Genomic DNA, 16,241 nt, shown 5'->3' on the forward strand with positions numbered 1-16,241 from the left:
CCTTCTACTTGTGAATCCTTCATTGAGGAAAGGGAAAGCTAATTTAACTAACTAGGGAACAAAATCTATAGGAAATAACTAAACTCATTTTACTCATTGGATGATAAAAAATAAGAAATGTAATTATTATTTGCATAGGTTAAAAATACATCCACATAGCCCTGGCCAGCATTGCTCAGTGGTTAGAGGGTTGGCCTATGCAACAAAGGGTCGCAGGTTCATTCCCTGTCAAGGGCACATACCGGTCGGATAGTGTGCATTTGGGAGACAGCCAGTGGATGTGTCTCTCTCCCCTTCTCTCCCTTTCACTCTCTCTGAAAAGCAATGGAAAAAATATTCTCAGGTGAGGATTAAAAAAACAAACATAAAACGATATATAGATTGCAATAATATATAAGAAAAAATATATACATTTACCCTAAGAAATGTAATCAACTCAATCCTTAGCACCTAAAGTCCACAAACTAAAAACAAAACAAGAAGCAAAAATCAAGGAGATTTAAAAATTGTATAAAAACTAAGAGAGGAGAGACTGTATTTTGCATTTGCTCTAGAGGAATAATATGATACATTATATACTATAGTTACTATGTTAGAAGAAATCAGCAACAATTATCTATGGACTGCCTCACAGCCTAAAACTCAGCGGGAACACAATAGTGTCACCGGACCACACAGCTCTCTACCCTCCTGGGGCTTGTAGTCTATAATGAAATTTTATTTCACCAGGCAAGGGTGAATGCTGAGAACCTAGTCAATCACCATTTAGTTTTTCACTTAGAAATGACTGTTACAAAATGTAATAATATTGGTTAAACTTTTAGGAAGGGGTGTCTTCTAATTTGTCGTATTTTTTTATATTTTATAAAATAGATTGTATAATTGCAAACTACACTATTTATTATTCCAACCATTCTAGACTCTAATGCTTGTATCGTGAGTGTGCACAACTTATATTCTAACAATGAGGAGATTCATTTCCAAGCCCCTGTAAAATGTGGGACATTTCTCTCTTCCTTTTCCCCTTTTTTTCCTCTCCAATTCTCCTAATTGCTTACAACTTCAATAACAATCAACTTATAGCTATCTCTTTTCCTCCAAACTCCCACCCATCTTCACTGCTTCGACAAACCAGATTATTTTGAAGGAAATCTCAGATGCCATATCACTTCAGCTCTGAATATTTTAGTAGATATCTCTAAGAGGTAAGGACTCCCCTTTATTATAAACATTATCTCAGCCCCCAAAGGAAGTAACAATTGTTTAATATAAAACATTCAGTCAGTGTTCACATTCCATAATTGTCTTATAAATATCCTATTTGTTTGAATCTAGATCAAAACAAGGTCTACACATTGCAGTTGATGAACGTGTCATATGGACAAACATTCTTTTTTTCTTAGTCTTTATTCTCAAACCAAAAAAATGCAGAATTGTTATATAGCAAAAGCAGCGCTCTCTGATGAAGCGGGAGTGCCAAATGCTGTCTTGAAGAAGTGGGTGAAATGTCAAGTCATTGCCTTGACCAAAGAGATAACCACTTAGCACACACCTATCCCCGAATGATAAGGGAGGGAAGGAGGCACTGTGCTTCCTGGTAAACATTTTTATGAGCCCCAGAGAACTGCATACAGACATGATGCTTGTGAAACAAAGTGCTCTGCAGTAAATAGGAATTGAGGAAATAGAAAAGGAATTGTAAACCTGAAAATCACATATTCATTTCAATGAAAGAAAAGTTTATAAATGACCAAATCAAACAGTCTGCTTTTAAAGTTTTGCAAATGCTGGTTGGATTGATGAATTATGTGTAGGATTTTTAATCATAAGGCTTTAATGTAAGGCTTTTACATTTTTCAAAACTTTCCCTATTCCATTCTACTCTGCGCCTTTGGTAAAAGACAAGAAAATCACTGTAGGTGATAGGAAATCAGACTCTCACCAGAAGGATCATCTCTTAAGGATCACACCTTAAACAAAACATGTTTTTCACTTCAAAACTGAAAACCTAGTGTTAGAATACGACACAATGCAAACAATAATACGTACACATACATATTAAATTGCCATGTGGCAGAGGAAGCAGGAGGAGCTCACAGTAACAGGGTAGGAGTTAAGAAAGTGGGTTACACCTGGCCAGTGTGGCTCAGTGGCTGCAAGTCGACCCATGCACTCTGAGGTACCAGTTGGATTCCCAGTCAGGGCACATGCCCGGAGTTTCAGGTTCGTCCCTGGGAGGGGAGAGGGGCTGTGAAGGAGGCAGCCCATCATTTTGATGTTTCTCACTGATGTTTCTATCTCTCTCTCCCAGATACTCTGCTACATTGTTAAAAGGAACCTGGGAAAAGCAGCACCTTGCCTGGGCAATGTTAAAGTTTCCCTTGCTGAGGTTCCAAATATTTGAAAAAAGTACAAGAAGTGACTGTGTATATTAAGTTCTAGGTAAGACAATACTGTGGTAAATGAACTAAGCGGAGATTAACCTGAAATTGGACTCTGATCCCCAAGGGAACCGACTGGTGTAACCCGGTCTTTACCAGCCCCACAGAAAAAAACAAGCTTTCGTCTGTCTATCTCAACTGTGATCTGGCTGGATATGATCTAAGCTTTGGACGGTGCCTAAGTGCATTTTTTTATGCATTAATACGTGCTTGACAATACTAATCTGGGAACTTATGCAGGAAAATGAAGACCTAGCATTTATAATTCGGCCTTTCTCTATTTTCTCATTTTGGTCACACAAGTTTCCTTTTCTGGTGGGTCCCTCTCAAATAATAGCAAAAATCTAATAAATTAGTTTATCAAGAAAAAAGTGGAAGGGGGGAGTGGTTATTCATAGTTTAAACCATTTGTTGCAGAATTCCTTTTAAATTAAAACCTCCTCCCTCACAGTATGAAAATTCATGGCTCTCCCCAAGCACCTGGTCCTCTCCATTACACCTCTCTCTACTCCTTGAGGAAAGGAAGAGGGAGAGGTCTCCAGTGAAAATATTGTTAATAACATCTAATGTTGCCCGGCCAGCATGGCTCAGTGGTTGAGCGTCAACCTATGAACCGGGAGGTCAAGGTTCGATTCCCAGTCAGGGCACATGTCCAGGTTGCTGGCTCCATCCCCAGTAGGGGGTGTGCAGGAGGCAGCCAATTAATGATTCTCTCTCATCATTGATGTTTCTATCTCTCTCCTTCTACCTTCCTCTCTGAAATATATATATATATATATATATATATATATATATATATATATATATACACATATATATATACACATATATACATATATATATATATATAGTATTTTTAAAATCTTATGTTCCTTTAAATCAGGGGTGGGGAACCTTTTTCTGCCAAGGGCCATTTGGATATTTATAACATCATTCACTTAATATAATTCACTTAATAAAAATTTACGTTGCTATGAAAAAAGCTCCTAGATGTATTGAATTTCAAGTCCCACCTGCAGTTGCTTTGGCAGGGCCAAATGATCTCTCTGCCCTTGCTTTAAATGCTTGATCCTTTTAAAGCACTTTCAGACCCACTGTGTTCTTATACCAGATGGTATAAACCATACACCTATTTGAAAGGTGGGGAAAGCTACACGTAGCAATTGATCCATGTCTTTTGGACTACATCCAATGGTCTGGAACCTGAAGCAAGTGGCCCCATGCTCATGCTCACTGGGGTGCTGCTGCTCCCCCCCTAATGGAGTTGGTTCCAGACATCTTCCTCTTTCCTACTCAGTTAATTCTGATTCGTGCCTCACCTCGTGTAATTACTAAATGGGAAAGACTTGATTGAGTGAACCAACATTTAATCAACTAGTATTTATTAAATGTCCACTAGAAGCCAGACCCTTTGAAGAGGTTTTTTTTGTTTTTTGGGTTTTTTTAAAATATATTTTATTGATTTTTTACAGAGAGGAAGGGAGAGAGATAGTTAGAAACATCGATTAGAGAGAAACATCAATCAGCTGCCTCCTGCACATCTCCTACTGGGGATATGCCCGCAACCCAGGTACATGCCCTTGACCGGAATCGAACCTGGGACCTTTCAGTCCGCAGGCCGACGCTCTATCCACTGAGCCAAACCGGTTTCGGCTGTTTTTTGTTTTTATGTTTTTATTGATTTCAGAGAGGGAGAGGGGGAGAAACATCGATGAGAGAATCATTGATTGGCTGCCTCCTGCAAGCTCCTCACTGGGGAGCCAGCCCACAACCCAGACATGTGCCCTGACCAAGAATCGAACCGTGACCTCCTGGTTCATAGGTCGATGCTCAACCACTGAGCCATGTCGGCTGGGCTGAAGAGTTTTAAGGAGAAACTTAATCTTCTTTGTCACTTATGTCACTCTGTCACTATAGTGAAATTAATTACTTTATCAGTTGGGACCAATTATCTAAAAAGAATATTTGCATATTAGCCAAACTGGAGTCCACCGCTAGACGTATTCTGTTCCTGTTTGTAAATGTGGAAATAAACTTCAGTGGCTTCTATAAGAGAGCTAAGGCTTAGAAAACGCCTGCACAGAGTTGATAAGATTTCTAATTGTGTTGTGGTAAAACTTCATTTCTTAAATCACTTAATTCAACATTAACTCATTTTACAAAGTTGCATCTGCTAGGCTCTGGGGGTAGGAAATTTGAGTTAGCGCAGAAGTCCTGACCTTAAAGGAGGCTGGAGCCTAGAACAGGAAGACAGACCAATGCACTGCTCCAAGCTCTCCAAGAGCCTCCAGGTTCTGAATGGCCAGGCCTCACACCCCTCTGGGACAGAGATGGACCCCAGCTCCCCCTATCCTGTCTGCTGACTTTTCCTTCCATTTCTACAGGCTCCCTGCACGACCGCCTCCGCTGGACATTGCATAAGTCCCAGTTCCCTCAGCCGCGATGAAACTTCACCAGGCTCTTCTTGGTCTACTTAGCTCCTCTTCCTCCTTCAGCACTCGGCCACCACCGGGCTGCCTCAGAAGCCTTTTCGGACTTGCAGATCTGGTCATATGTCCCTATGACACCCTCTCCCACATTGACCTTACGACACTTGTCGTTTTACAGGTGCTAGTCTGATTGTTTTAATATCCGACTCTGCTCTCAGGTGCCTACGATCCTGGAAGGGCGGGGGCTGGTTTTAGCCGTCGGTGCTTGGCACACAGTAGGCCCCCAGGAGTGAAAAAGGAACATTCAGATGCGCCTGGATCTAAGCAGCCCGGGCCTCCGGGAAAGGGCAGGATGGAGTGGATTAGCTCCATTAGCCACAGGCTTTGCGGCGCCGGTCTCAGCCCCCGTGTGGCACTCTGCAATCTAAACGCTGTCTGTCCCCAGGCCCTGGGAGGCTGGACGCTCTCAAATAGCAGGCACCCCCCTATATTAGTGTTGTGGCCCCAGGATCGAGCTTACCTGTTACTTAGCATAAGACATACAACAAAACCACTTAGTAAATATTGGCCATTGCCAGCACGAAGCAATGCATGGGGGGGGGGGGGATTATATGGAGAAATGTTCAAGCTTGAGCTGACTTTTCACAGAATACAAACGACTCCTCAACCACCGGTTTCAAAGGGGGGTAGGGAGGGCTTTTCCTTCTCCCTTTCTTCTGGAAAACAAACAAAAACAGTAAGACCTCTGAGCCAACGCCTTCACCTCTGCAGGCCTTCTTTCTCTTCTCTCCCCTCACTTCCCCGGCGAATTCTGGACGCGTCCACCCAGGCACTGCGGCCCCGGCGGCGCCCCCGGCCGGGCTCCCAGGGCGCACTGTGCCGCGGCTGTGCCAGGCAGGGTCCCTCTCACCGAGCCGGGGCTTAAGGTCCTTCCGGGGAAAGCCGCAGGGCTCGCACGCGGGGAGGAAGGGGTCTTTGCCGCTTTCCATTCACGGGCTTTGTAGCGGGCCCCGCCGTCCCGCGCTCGGCGGTGGCACCTCGCCGAAGCCGACTCCCCAGCCGCGAGGCCGGCCCTCTCCCCTCCCCCGCCGCTCGGGGCGGCGCGCAGGCGCGTTGGCGCGCGGGGCGGGGCGCGGGGCGGAGCATGCGCGGGTCGCTTAAACGGGGGCGGGGGCGGCGCTGCCATCATCCAGTCCGAGCGAGTCTCGGCAACTGTCTCCTCGTGGTGCGACCCTCGAGCCTCGCTCTTCCCGTGGCGGCGGCGGCGGCGGCGGCGGCGATAGCGCAGCGGAGGCGACAGGAGGGAACAGAAGCGAGCGGGCGGCGGGCTCCATGGAGAGCGGCGGACGCCGGAGCAGAGGCGGCGCTTCCTCCCCGGCACCCGGGCTCCAGTGACTCGAGCTCGCGCCTGGCCCCGCGTCGGAGCGGCCGCCGGCTCCGGGACTGACCGGCCTCGCTGCCCACCCCGCGCCGCCGCCGCCTCGCCTCCGGACACCCCTGCGCCCGACCCGCCTCGGCCCCACTCCCCGGCGGGGTGGCGGCGGCCGGGCCCCCGCCGCGGCGCCTGGAGGAGCAGCGGCCGCCAGAGCCCGCCTCTATGATGAAGTTCAAGCCCAACCAGACGCGGACCTACGACCGCGAGGGCTTCAAGAAGCGGGCGGCGTGCCTGTGCTTCCGGAGCGAGCAGGAGGATGAGGTGAGGCGGGCGGCGCGCACCGCCCGCGGGCGCCGGGCCGGACGGGGTGCCCCGCTCTCCCCTCGCCCCCCCCCCCCCCCGGCCCTCCGTCCGGCTGCCGGGCTGGGAGGGATCAGCCCCCCTTCCGCCCCCGGCCTCCCTCCCTCCTTCCTTCCTTTCTCGGGGTTGATAGACGAGACAAAGGGGCTCGCCCAGCCTGCCCTTCTCCCGCGGGGACGCGGTGCGCGCCGGCGGCCGAGCCGGCCCCCCGACCCTGGGGAGCCCCGCCGTCCGGTCGCGCCTAGCCAGTCACCATCTTAACGTGCGAGCCGAGCTGAAGCCCGATGAATCGCGAGTGCTCATGGAGGGAGTGGAAATGGCGTGGGTGCTGCCGCTCTCGCCTGCCTGCCCCTTCCATGTTCCTTCGGTATTACCGCCGTTTGCGGTTTCGTACGAAATCTGGGCTGGGCTGTGGAATAGCCACGCAGACCCCGAGCTTTCAAATACAAGCCCATTCGGTCTAGTTCTGTTCGTCCCACTTTTAAGTGGCTCGTTGAACTCACATGCACTTGCCGTAATTATACTTGAATTTTTCTTTTAAAGCTTCCTTGTAAAGTTCTCTGGTTGCAGACAAATGGTCAGTGAAACATGTGGAATAACGCCAGAAGGGAGATGGACTGGAGGTGGGCAAAGTTGCCATTTTCCAGACAGTCTCGGGCGCGCGGCATATTGATCATCGCTTTTTTGCTTTGCTGTGTTTGGTTTGACATCTGGAGAGGAGCTGTCTTTCTTTTTCTTAGAGTAAGCAGTCCATCTATAATTTGTCTTGGGTTGATAGTGAGGTCCTTGAGTTTTCCCTCTTGGGGCAGTTTTTACTTATTTCAGTTACATCTACTTAATTTAAAAACGGCTCACTGCTTTAAATTTGCTTAGGGCAAGAATTTTTTTAGCATTTCCACTCTAAAATGATTAGACAGGAGGGGACATAGCATTCTGAGTTCTGCGCAATAAAATGCCAGGTGAAAGCTGGAGATGGGAATCTAATGGCTTCCTTATTGCTAGTCCCTGTAGTTAGGCTACTATGACATTGTGTACACACAGTTCTTAGCATGTTAACAAAAGTCTAAGTGTTTCACAGTGGTTCTCTTCCAGTTTTTGTTTTGTCTTTATTTATTTATTTATTTTTAAAGAAACCAAGCTTTTTAGTGATATCAGTGCTCAGTTGGGGGGGGGGGGGTCTTTATGTGTTAAACCTGCATTTTCAGAAGAAATTGGTCTGTGTCTCTGAGCTGGGCCTACTTAGGAGAGCTCAAAAGTAAAAGGGGAAACATTTACAAAGTAATAAATTCAACAAGCATGAAGTGTATTCTATTTAAAAAGATAAAAGATTAGAAGGTCCTTGAGGGAAGGAGCACATGAGGATAAAACATAATAGCCCCAAAGTGATCAAGATAGGTTAAGGATCTTGTCTGATATGCTCACTATTGTGTAGTCACATTCTTAGTTTGATTATAATGTGGAGGCATTGCCTAAACACTTTTAACTTTGTTACATTTAACCTGCTTAATGTTGGTTTATAAGTGAGAAGACAATTGCAGAGCATAAGTACTGACTAATTAAGAAGTGGTAGAGTCAGACCACTGGTCCCAGCTCATAGCAATTGGGTGCACACTGTCTGCTGAATGAGTGAGATTTTGTGAGGCTGAGCTTGGAGGTTTTCCTGAAAGTAGTGACTTTGAAGTCTTGTCATAACCTGAACTTGGAATCCAGGTTTTGTGAAACACAAGCTCTCAGGGGAAAATATGGGAAATGGGAGGAAGTTGAAATGGTCTGTATTGTGTGAATGGTAAAGCAAAGTCTGAGAACTTCAGAAATTGCCTTAGCAAATAAGGTCTTTTTGTGCTGGGGAATTATTTTTATTGTAATAAATGCAGTAATTTAGCATTTATTAGTTGAGTCAAGAGATTGGTGTCATTAGATAAAATAAAGTAAGGAGCAAGATTTGGAGACTTTATTACATAAATCCATTACATAAAACTGTGTAAATATGATCATTTCTGAGTTGAGAAAGCAAGTGAATCACTTTGTTAGAATATGCTCCGAGGGAAGGCTCTGAATTCTCTGAAATGCACAGCCACTTTTAATATTTGGTTTAGTACTTCAGGATCATCTTCATTTCTGTAGTTGTGTACAGTTGGGGGATCCTTCTATAATATGATAATTATAGAATGAACCCTATTAGTTAGCTTACCTGGACATCTTGGTGCTTTGCTATGAATTTTTCCCATTCTGTTGGAATTACATTGCTTGCTTTTCAGGACTAGAATACAAGCCAGCCTGAACTCCCCTCTCTTTAGCTAATAGATGAGATTCCGTTTTCCCCTACTGGGTTAAGAACACCTAGATCCTGGATGGGAGATTTAAATGTATGCTGTATTTTATGATGAGATGTTTACAGAATGTAAATTAAAATAGTAATTGCTGTTTGATTCCAAAAAGCTGTGCAATGCAATGATATGGTTGTCCCTATACTGAAGGAGTTCTCAAGTAGCCCTTACTTTTGAACAGGTTGTTCTAACAAGTCTATATTCTTTTGGGGCGGCTTTATGTATTTGTTCATTTTATGTTTTTCTGCTCTGTGAACTAAGTAATAAACATTACATTTTTATAAGAAGAAATTGGGCAGCAGAAATAATTTATCAAGGTCACAGAAGCTGGCAGATCATTTTGACTCCAAGTTCTTCTATATTCATTTAATCATCTTCTCTTCAGCTAGTTACTTCTGTGTGGAATCACCCTAAGTTTTAGCAGTTGGGGTTCTGGACAAGCCCACAAATACATGTCCCATAGTGTAGTTGGGATACTGTGCTTTTGTGAATATTCACAAAATGTTAAGGAAAAAAAAGGATTCCTTAGAACATACTGTGTTTGCATGTTTGATAGTTTTAACAGGGATGCAGCGATCAAATGCCCGCTCCTAAGGAACATATTCTATAGCACAGCGGTTCTCAACCTGTGGGTCGCGACCCCTTTGGGGGTCGAACAACCCTTTCACAAGGGTTGCCTAAGACCATCAGAAAACACATATATAATTACATATTGTTTTTGTGATTAATCACTGTGCTTTAATTATGTTCAATTTGTAACAATGAAAATACATCCTGCATACCAGATATTTACATTACAGTTATGAAGTAGCAACGAAAATAATTTATGGTTGGGGGTCACCACAACATGAGGAACTGTATTAGAGGGTTGCAGCATTAGGAAGGTTGAGAACCACTGCTATAGCAGGTTAGATAAATGCCTGATAAAAAAGGAGGGTGATCGATAGGGTGAAAGTGCCAGCAGCTACTCCAGGGTTAAGTGTGAGTCATTTGGAGTTGTATTGCAGTTAGTGTGTAAGGAAGAACCAAGCACCTCAGAGCAAGACTTGGGTGTTGCTGTGGTCTGGTTGGACTACAGCTTAGGACAGCATAAGACAAATAGTTGAAAAACAGCACCTTAAATATCTAGGCAAGAAAAGAACTTCTAGTTTCAAACAAGTAACGTTGAGCTCTTAGATGTATTCAAGGTTGAGAATGATCTGGCAGCAAAATAGGAAAGGGTGCTAAAGGGAGAAATGACTTGATCCTGGGTGGGATCCAGACAGAGTTGTGAGTGAAAAACATTGAGAAAACAGTTTTAAGAACTGACTTTTTTTAAAAGAGAGGACAATTTATTGTTGGGGGGGAGGGGGAATGCACAGCTACTTGCCCCATGCCCCGGGGACACACACTTGTATACTCCCACAGAGCAGGGAGGAGGCTCACCCTGCCTCCTGGGCTGGCTTCCATTTTTATTTACTGCTCTCAATAGCTTTTAAGTTCCCTGAACCAGGGGCAACGTCTTCCAGAATCCTGAATGTATGTATCCCCAAAATGTCTGAGTTTTATGAAATCATACACTGAAACTAAGGCTTATGCGGAACGTAGAGTCTCAAAACCTATACAACTCTAAAACCAGAGCTCTAATAAATAAAAACAATTATAATAAGAAATATCAATGCAGTTAAGTCTCTACTAGCATTTTTACATATAGAATCATCAGGTGGTCCACCTTTTTCAGAGGTATATTCTGGGACTTATACTTCCTCAGAGATTAAAGTCTTTGAAGATACCTGATTCAAGTGGAGACCACTTCATGAAATAAACATCTAAATTAGCATTTTCTAAATACAGGGAAATGTCACTAACCTCTGCATCTGTACCTGCAGATAGCAGGTGAAACATTAAGGGCAATTTGGAGCCACTGACTGGGGAGGACTAACTTATCCCATGTACCTCTAGCCTCTGGAGGCATAACTGAATTGCATAGAATTTGAACTGCATTTTTAGTTTATAAGCTCTTATTTTTAATCCAAACCTGAGGATATTTTTCCCATTGATTTTTAGGGAGCATGGGAGGGAGGCAGGAGTGGGGGAAAGAGAGAAGAAAAACATCAATGTGAGACACATCGATTGATTGCCTCTCGCACATGCTCTGATGGGGCTGGGGTTCTAATCTGTAACTGAGGCATGTGCCCTTGACCGGGAATCTGAACCCTTGACCCTTTGGTTCTCGGGCCAACCCTCCAATCATTGAGCCAAACCGACCAGGGTAGTTTACATGCTCTTCTTACATCTCCCCAATGAGAAGGATTTGTTGGGCAGTGTAAGCACAGAATCAATAATTCATAGACTGGGTGCTGTTTCCAAGTTGACCACTATTACTACTTAAAATGAGAAATACTTCTATTCCAAATGTTTAAAACATTAGTATCTAAGAAAATAAACAAATGTGAGAAATGACTTTTCAACAATGCCAGGTAAGTGATGTTTTATTCCGATAATCATCATTCATGCAAAGAGGGGTAAGGTCTGTTAGTGTGGTAGGAGGAATGCTTATATGGAGGTGGTTAGGTTGGATCGAAGGGGAAGAATGTCTTCACTTTTCACCACTCTACCAGCATTGGCTTTCGAGTTTGAGTGCGATTCAAGTCTAATTCTGTAGTCTGGTGGGTTGACAAGCCTCTTTTTTATAAACTTTTCTCTGGTCTTGGCTCTGGCTCATCTAGGACATTGAATGCCTACTTTCATCTGTCGTCTTGTCACTAAAGTGACAAACTGTCATCATTTTGGCTATACAAAGTGTAATATACCCAGAAAGGTAGTTTAAAAGAAATTTAAAACCTGTAAATGACCACGTATGGTTCTGTTAGTTGTTGATGTAGCCTTACCAAATAAGCTTTTATAGCCTTTGTTTCTTCACTAATACCATGTTCAGAGCATTAGTTAGCATGCTAATACTATATTATAGATCCTAGTAGATTGAGGATGTTCTAGAAAAGTTTATAGATGGCTTTGGGGGAGAGACTATTGAATAATAATACTTTGGGATGCAGTTCTTACAGGTTTAGGTTCTCCCAGTGTGTTGGAGGGTTGTTGTTTTTTTTCCATTAAATATACTTTTATTGATTTCAGAGAGGAAGGGAAAAGGAAGGAGGGTTAGAAACATCAGTGATCTGAGAGAATCATTGATCGGCTGCCTCCTGCACGCCCCACACTGGGAATCAAGCCCACAACCTGGGCATGTACCCTGACCCGGGACGTTCAATCACTGAGCCACACTAGCCAGGTGTGTTGGAGGGGTTTTAATTGTCCTTGACTTTGCTTATGCTGCTCGGATTGATTTCTTCTGCCCTGGCAAACCCATGCCATAGTGTTATCTACTCTTGTCTATGGAGTATATCCCTCAGTTCTTGCTCTTTCATTACCACCCTCCCTCTGCCCCCTCTGCTGTACAAAACATTTGTGGCCATGACCTCATTTGAACTCCCAGTACTGAAGATGTGTAGGCAAGTACTTAATGAAACATACTGGTTTTCCAATCTGTACCATCACCAAAGACTCTTTAGCAAATCCCTTAAGCTAGTAGTTCAGACATTGATCATTTCTGTACACAGGTATTAATTACTAATTTAAATTGATCGTTTTTTTTGTTTTGTTTTTTTTTTGAAAAATGCATTTCAAGTTAATAGTTTGATCCAATTTAATCATTTTTGGAATGTCAGTGCACAATAATTACTTGGTTTCCGCTAAATCATTTGTCCAAAATGTATATGGGCCTGTTTTCTTGTGGCTTTCTAAACAGTAATTTATGAAGGGAGATGTTGAACCATACAGGGCTTCCATGTCACTGACTTTGGAAGAGAAGTTTAGTCATGTTAATGATGGCCTATAGATAAAGGTGTATTAAATTGGAAGCTTAAGTGTTAGTTTCAGAAAAGCAGATGCAGACTAATGGGGTTTTCCTACATTATTAATCTTAATGTAATTTAGCTTTTATCTTGGACAAATCCTATATAATAAAAGCCTAATATGCTAAGTGTCCAACTGTTCATTCGACCTTTTGACCAGTCGCTCTGAAGGGCACTGACCACAAGGGGGTAGATACTCCGACCCGAAGGTTAGCTTGATCCTTGGGTCCGGCTGATAGGGACTGGGCAAGATGGGGCCGGACACGCCCTGGAATCCTCCCACAATCCCTCCCTGGCTGATCGTGCACTGGTGGGGTCCCTCGGCCTGGCCTGCGCCCTCTGGCAATCTGGGACCCCTCGGGGGATGTCCGCAGGCCAGGCCGAGGGACTCCACTGGCCTGCACTGGACCTCTAGTGGGACTATAACAGTCATTGACCTAGATACATGACACTGAATGTTATGTTTTTAGGACTCAAATATGAATATCTATGGTTTTGAAACCATCTATTTACTAAATGAAAATGTACTTTTCTGATGGCTAGTCACCTGTACAATTCTGTCCCATTATGAAGGTAATCAAGGAAGTTGCTTAGACAGCATAGAAGTGTGTAAGAATTTCATCCAGGCAATAGAAACCAGGTTATCCTTAACCCAGACGAGAAAAAGAGGCCTCCAACTCTGCAGTCAGGACCAGTAGTTACCATTTACTTTTCCTTTGTTGCAAGATATAATGCTTGTGTGTACCTTAAACATTTTTGTTTTAACTTAAAAAAACTTAAATTCATTTGCCAGTCTTGATAACAGGGTGAAAGCCTTTTTTGTTGTTGTTGTTCATCTTCACCCAAGGATATTTTTCCATTGATTTTTAGAGAGAGTGGAAAGGAGGGGGAGAGAAACATCGACTGGTTGCCTCCATGCCGGTAGGATGGAGCCTGCAACCAAAGTATGTGCCCTTGACCGAAATTGAACCTGGGACCCTTCAGTCCGCAGGCCGATCCTCTCTCCGCTGAACCAAACCGGCTAGGGCCAGGGCCAAAGCCTTCGAATACCATAGGTTCTTGCTCGATTTGCTTATGCTGGCTCTTTAATTCCAATTTTGATATCTAAGCCCTATTTGCTAATACTTAAGAAAGCTTAGCCTGGCCAGTGTGGCTCAGTGGTTGAGCGTTGACTTATGAACCAGGAGGTCACAGTTTGATTCCTGGTCTGGGTACATGCCTGATTTCAGCTCGATCCCCAGTGGGAGAGTGTGCAGGAGGCAGCCAATCAATGATTTGCTCTCATCATTGATGTTTCTATCTCTCCCTTTCCCTTTCTCTATGAAATAATTTTTTTTTTTTTAAAGAAAGCTTACATTTAAGACATTTCATTTTATCTCACCCAGATTGCTGTATTTGGACGTGGTGGTACCCTCAATGTCAGCCATTAGTATTTTCTATTTTAGCTAAGGCTTTGTCAACCATTGTGTCAATTTACAGTGTTTTCTATGGATTTGCCACTGTTCTGTCGGTTATTTACTTGAAGGAATGATGCTGGTGGGAGCAATAGAGTCCTACCAGATCAAGAATGAGAGAAACAATGTTCAGACCCCCTCAGCATTAATTGATCACTGTTCTGCAGTGATGGTGTGTCCATAGGCAAAGGTGTCTGCTTTTTTCAAATTGAAGTTAATGTGCCTGAATCAGTATTACCATATCTTCTACTTAACATTTTAGAGGTTTTAGGGGAAAGCTGGGAGTTGCCGAACTAATGTCAGCCTGGAACTTTCCAGTTGGGGCAGATTGAGTTCCTGGCAACTTACTCAAGTAGGAGGTGAATATTGTGCTGTCTCTGAACTCTTCAGGCCATCAGTTCCTCTGGCAGGAGGGCGGGAGGGAGCTGGGCAGAGAAAACGACTGGCATGCATGTCAAAAAATCAGGACCCACACAGGGGATTAAACTTTGCTCTAAATTGATTTATCTGGTGAGCACTGTTTATATTTATTTGAAGGCAATATACTAAGGTAACATTTTCAGGTCAGTTAAGACATCTGTTATCTTAATAAACGTCATTTGCTTATTTATCATAGACTTGTTTTGTTTTGTTTTTACTTGGGTGAATTTCAACCTAATCTAGCTCACAAATTTTTCATTTATAAGATGGATATGTAATACTTGTTTCAGGTACTACATACCTGAAAATTTAAAAAATAGTGAGCCTCTAGGATACTCTGTGATAATAGCTGTTGTGTATTTTTTAAGTGTTTGCACATTTCAAGCTTAATGATGTTCTTGATTGGGGTCCGCAGACTTTTCCTGTAAAGGGCCAGATAATATTTTCGGCTTTGTGGGCCATATATAATCTCTGTCACTACTACTCAACTCAAGTTGTAGCACAAAAATATTCACAGACAATATGTAAAAAATGAATGACTGGATTCTCATAAGATTTTATTAATGAACATTAAAACTTGAATTTCATATAATTGAAAAATATAAAAATCATTTGTAGTTCACAGACTGTACAAAAACAGGCAGTAGGCCATACCTTGACAACTCTTTGCTAGATCATAAATTAAAGCTGCATGTTATCAAATGGAGCAACTTTTGCTAATTTATATAGATTTAGAATATGAAGGGAGCCTCTTTCTGTCTAATCTTAAGCATAAAGGTAATAAGAATTCTTTATGTACCCAGCGTTGGCTTTACATGAATTTCCCTATTCCTTTCTCACAGCATCTGTTATATTCTGAATATTCTTACATTTTGTAGATGAAAGAACAGGGTGACCTGCCTATGGTTACATATCCTTACATTTGGAAAAATAATAAGATAATGTAACTGAAGAATAATGGATCTGACCACAAACCTCAGGGTGTACAGCTCTGGAGCTAAAAAACAAAGTCTCTTGCTTTTATCCTTTGTTAATATCTAAAAATTGGAGAGTTTTACTAACTGAATCTGGCAGCTTACATGATTTAATTAGGTAAGAATTATTTAGTGGTGAGATCATGTTATTGTTGAATTCTGAATTCACAGAGATGGTGTTTAAAGGCTGTCAACTGCTTTTTTGTACTATAATGTGTTCTAATAATTTTAATGAAATTTAAAAGTAGGTTAGTCTAGAAGAGAAGTACAGTCTTGTAAAAGATTTAGAATGTTGCTTATATATGGTTATGGTGGTTCTTTCAGGTGCTGTTGGTGAGCAGCAGTCGGTACCCAGACCAATGGATTGTCCCAGGAGGAGGAATGGAGCCTGAGGAGGAGCCTGGCGGTGCTGCCGTGAGGGAGGTTTATGAAGAGGTGAGGTGAACAGTAGTTTGCATTTTCTCTTTTCACAGACTGTATTTTGGGGTTTTACAGACATCCTTCTGGTTCACAAACAAGGGACTTTGTTACATACACTGAGGAGAAGTCAAGAAGGCAGGTCCCATAGGTG

The 16,241-nt window shown here is 43.2% G+C and overlaps 1 protein-coding gene across 8 annotated transcripts in view; it reads left to right on the plus strand.

The window, feature by feature from the left end:
* The first annotated feature begins 6,029 nt into the window (after positions 1 to 6,029).
* The window catches only part of NUDT4 (nudix hydrolase 4), a 46,321-nt gene continuing 36,109 nt past the window's right edge, over positions 6,030 to 16,241 (plus strand). For 2 of the 8 annotated variants that reach the window (XM_059683783.1, XM_059683779.1), the window contains exons 1-2: positions 6,033 to 6,566; positions 15,995 to 16,105. In XM_059683783.1, the coding sequence (XP_059539766.1) occupies positions 6,468 to 6,566; positions 15,995 to 16,105 (210 nt within the window). In that variant the 5' untranslated portion in view covers positions 6,033 to 6,467. Of the gene's footprint in view, positions 6,567 to 15,994; positions 16,106 to 16,241 lie in introns of all 8 variants that reach the window. The other 6 variants (XM_059683784.1, XM_059683781.1, XM_059683786.1 and 3 more) reach the window with 6 other exon arrangements.

This window comes from Myotis daubentonii, chromosome 2 (genome assembly GCF_963259705.1).
Source record: "Myotis daubentonii chromosome 2, mMyoDau2.1, whole genome shotgun sequence".
Classification (NCBI taxonomy): Eukaryota; Metazoa; Chordata; class Mammalia; order Chiroptera; family Vespertilionidae; genus Myotis; species Myotis daubentonii.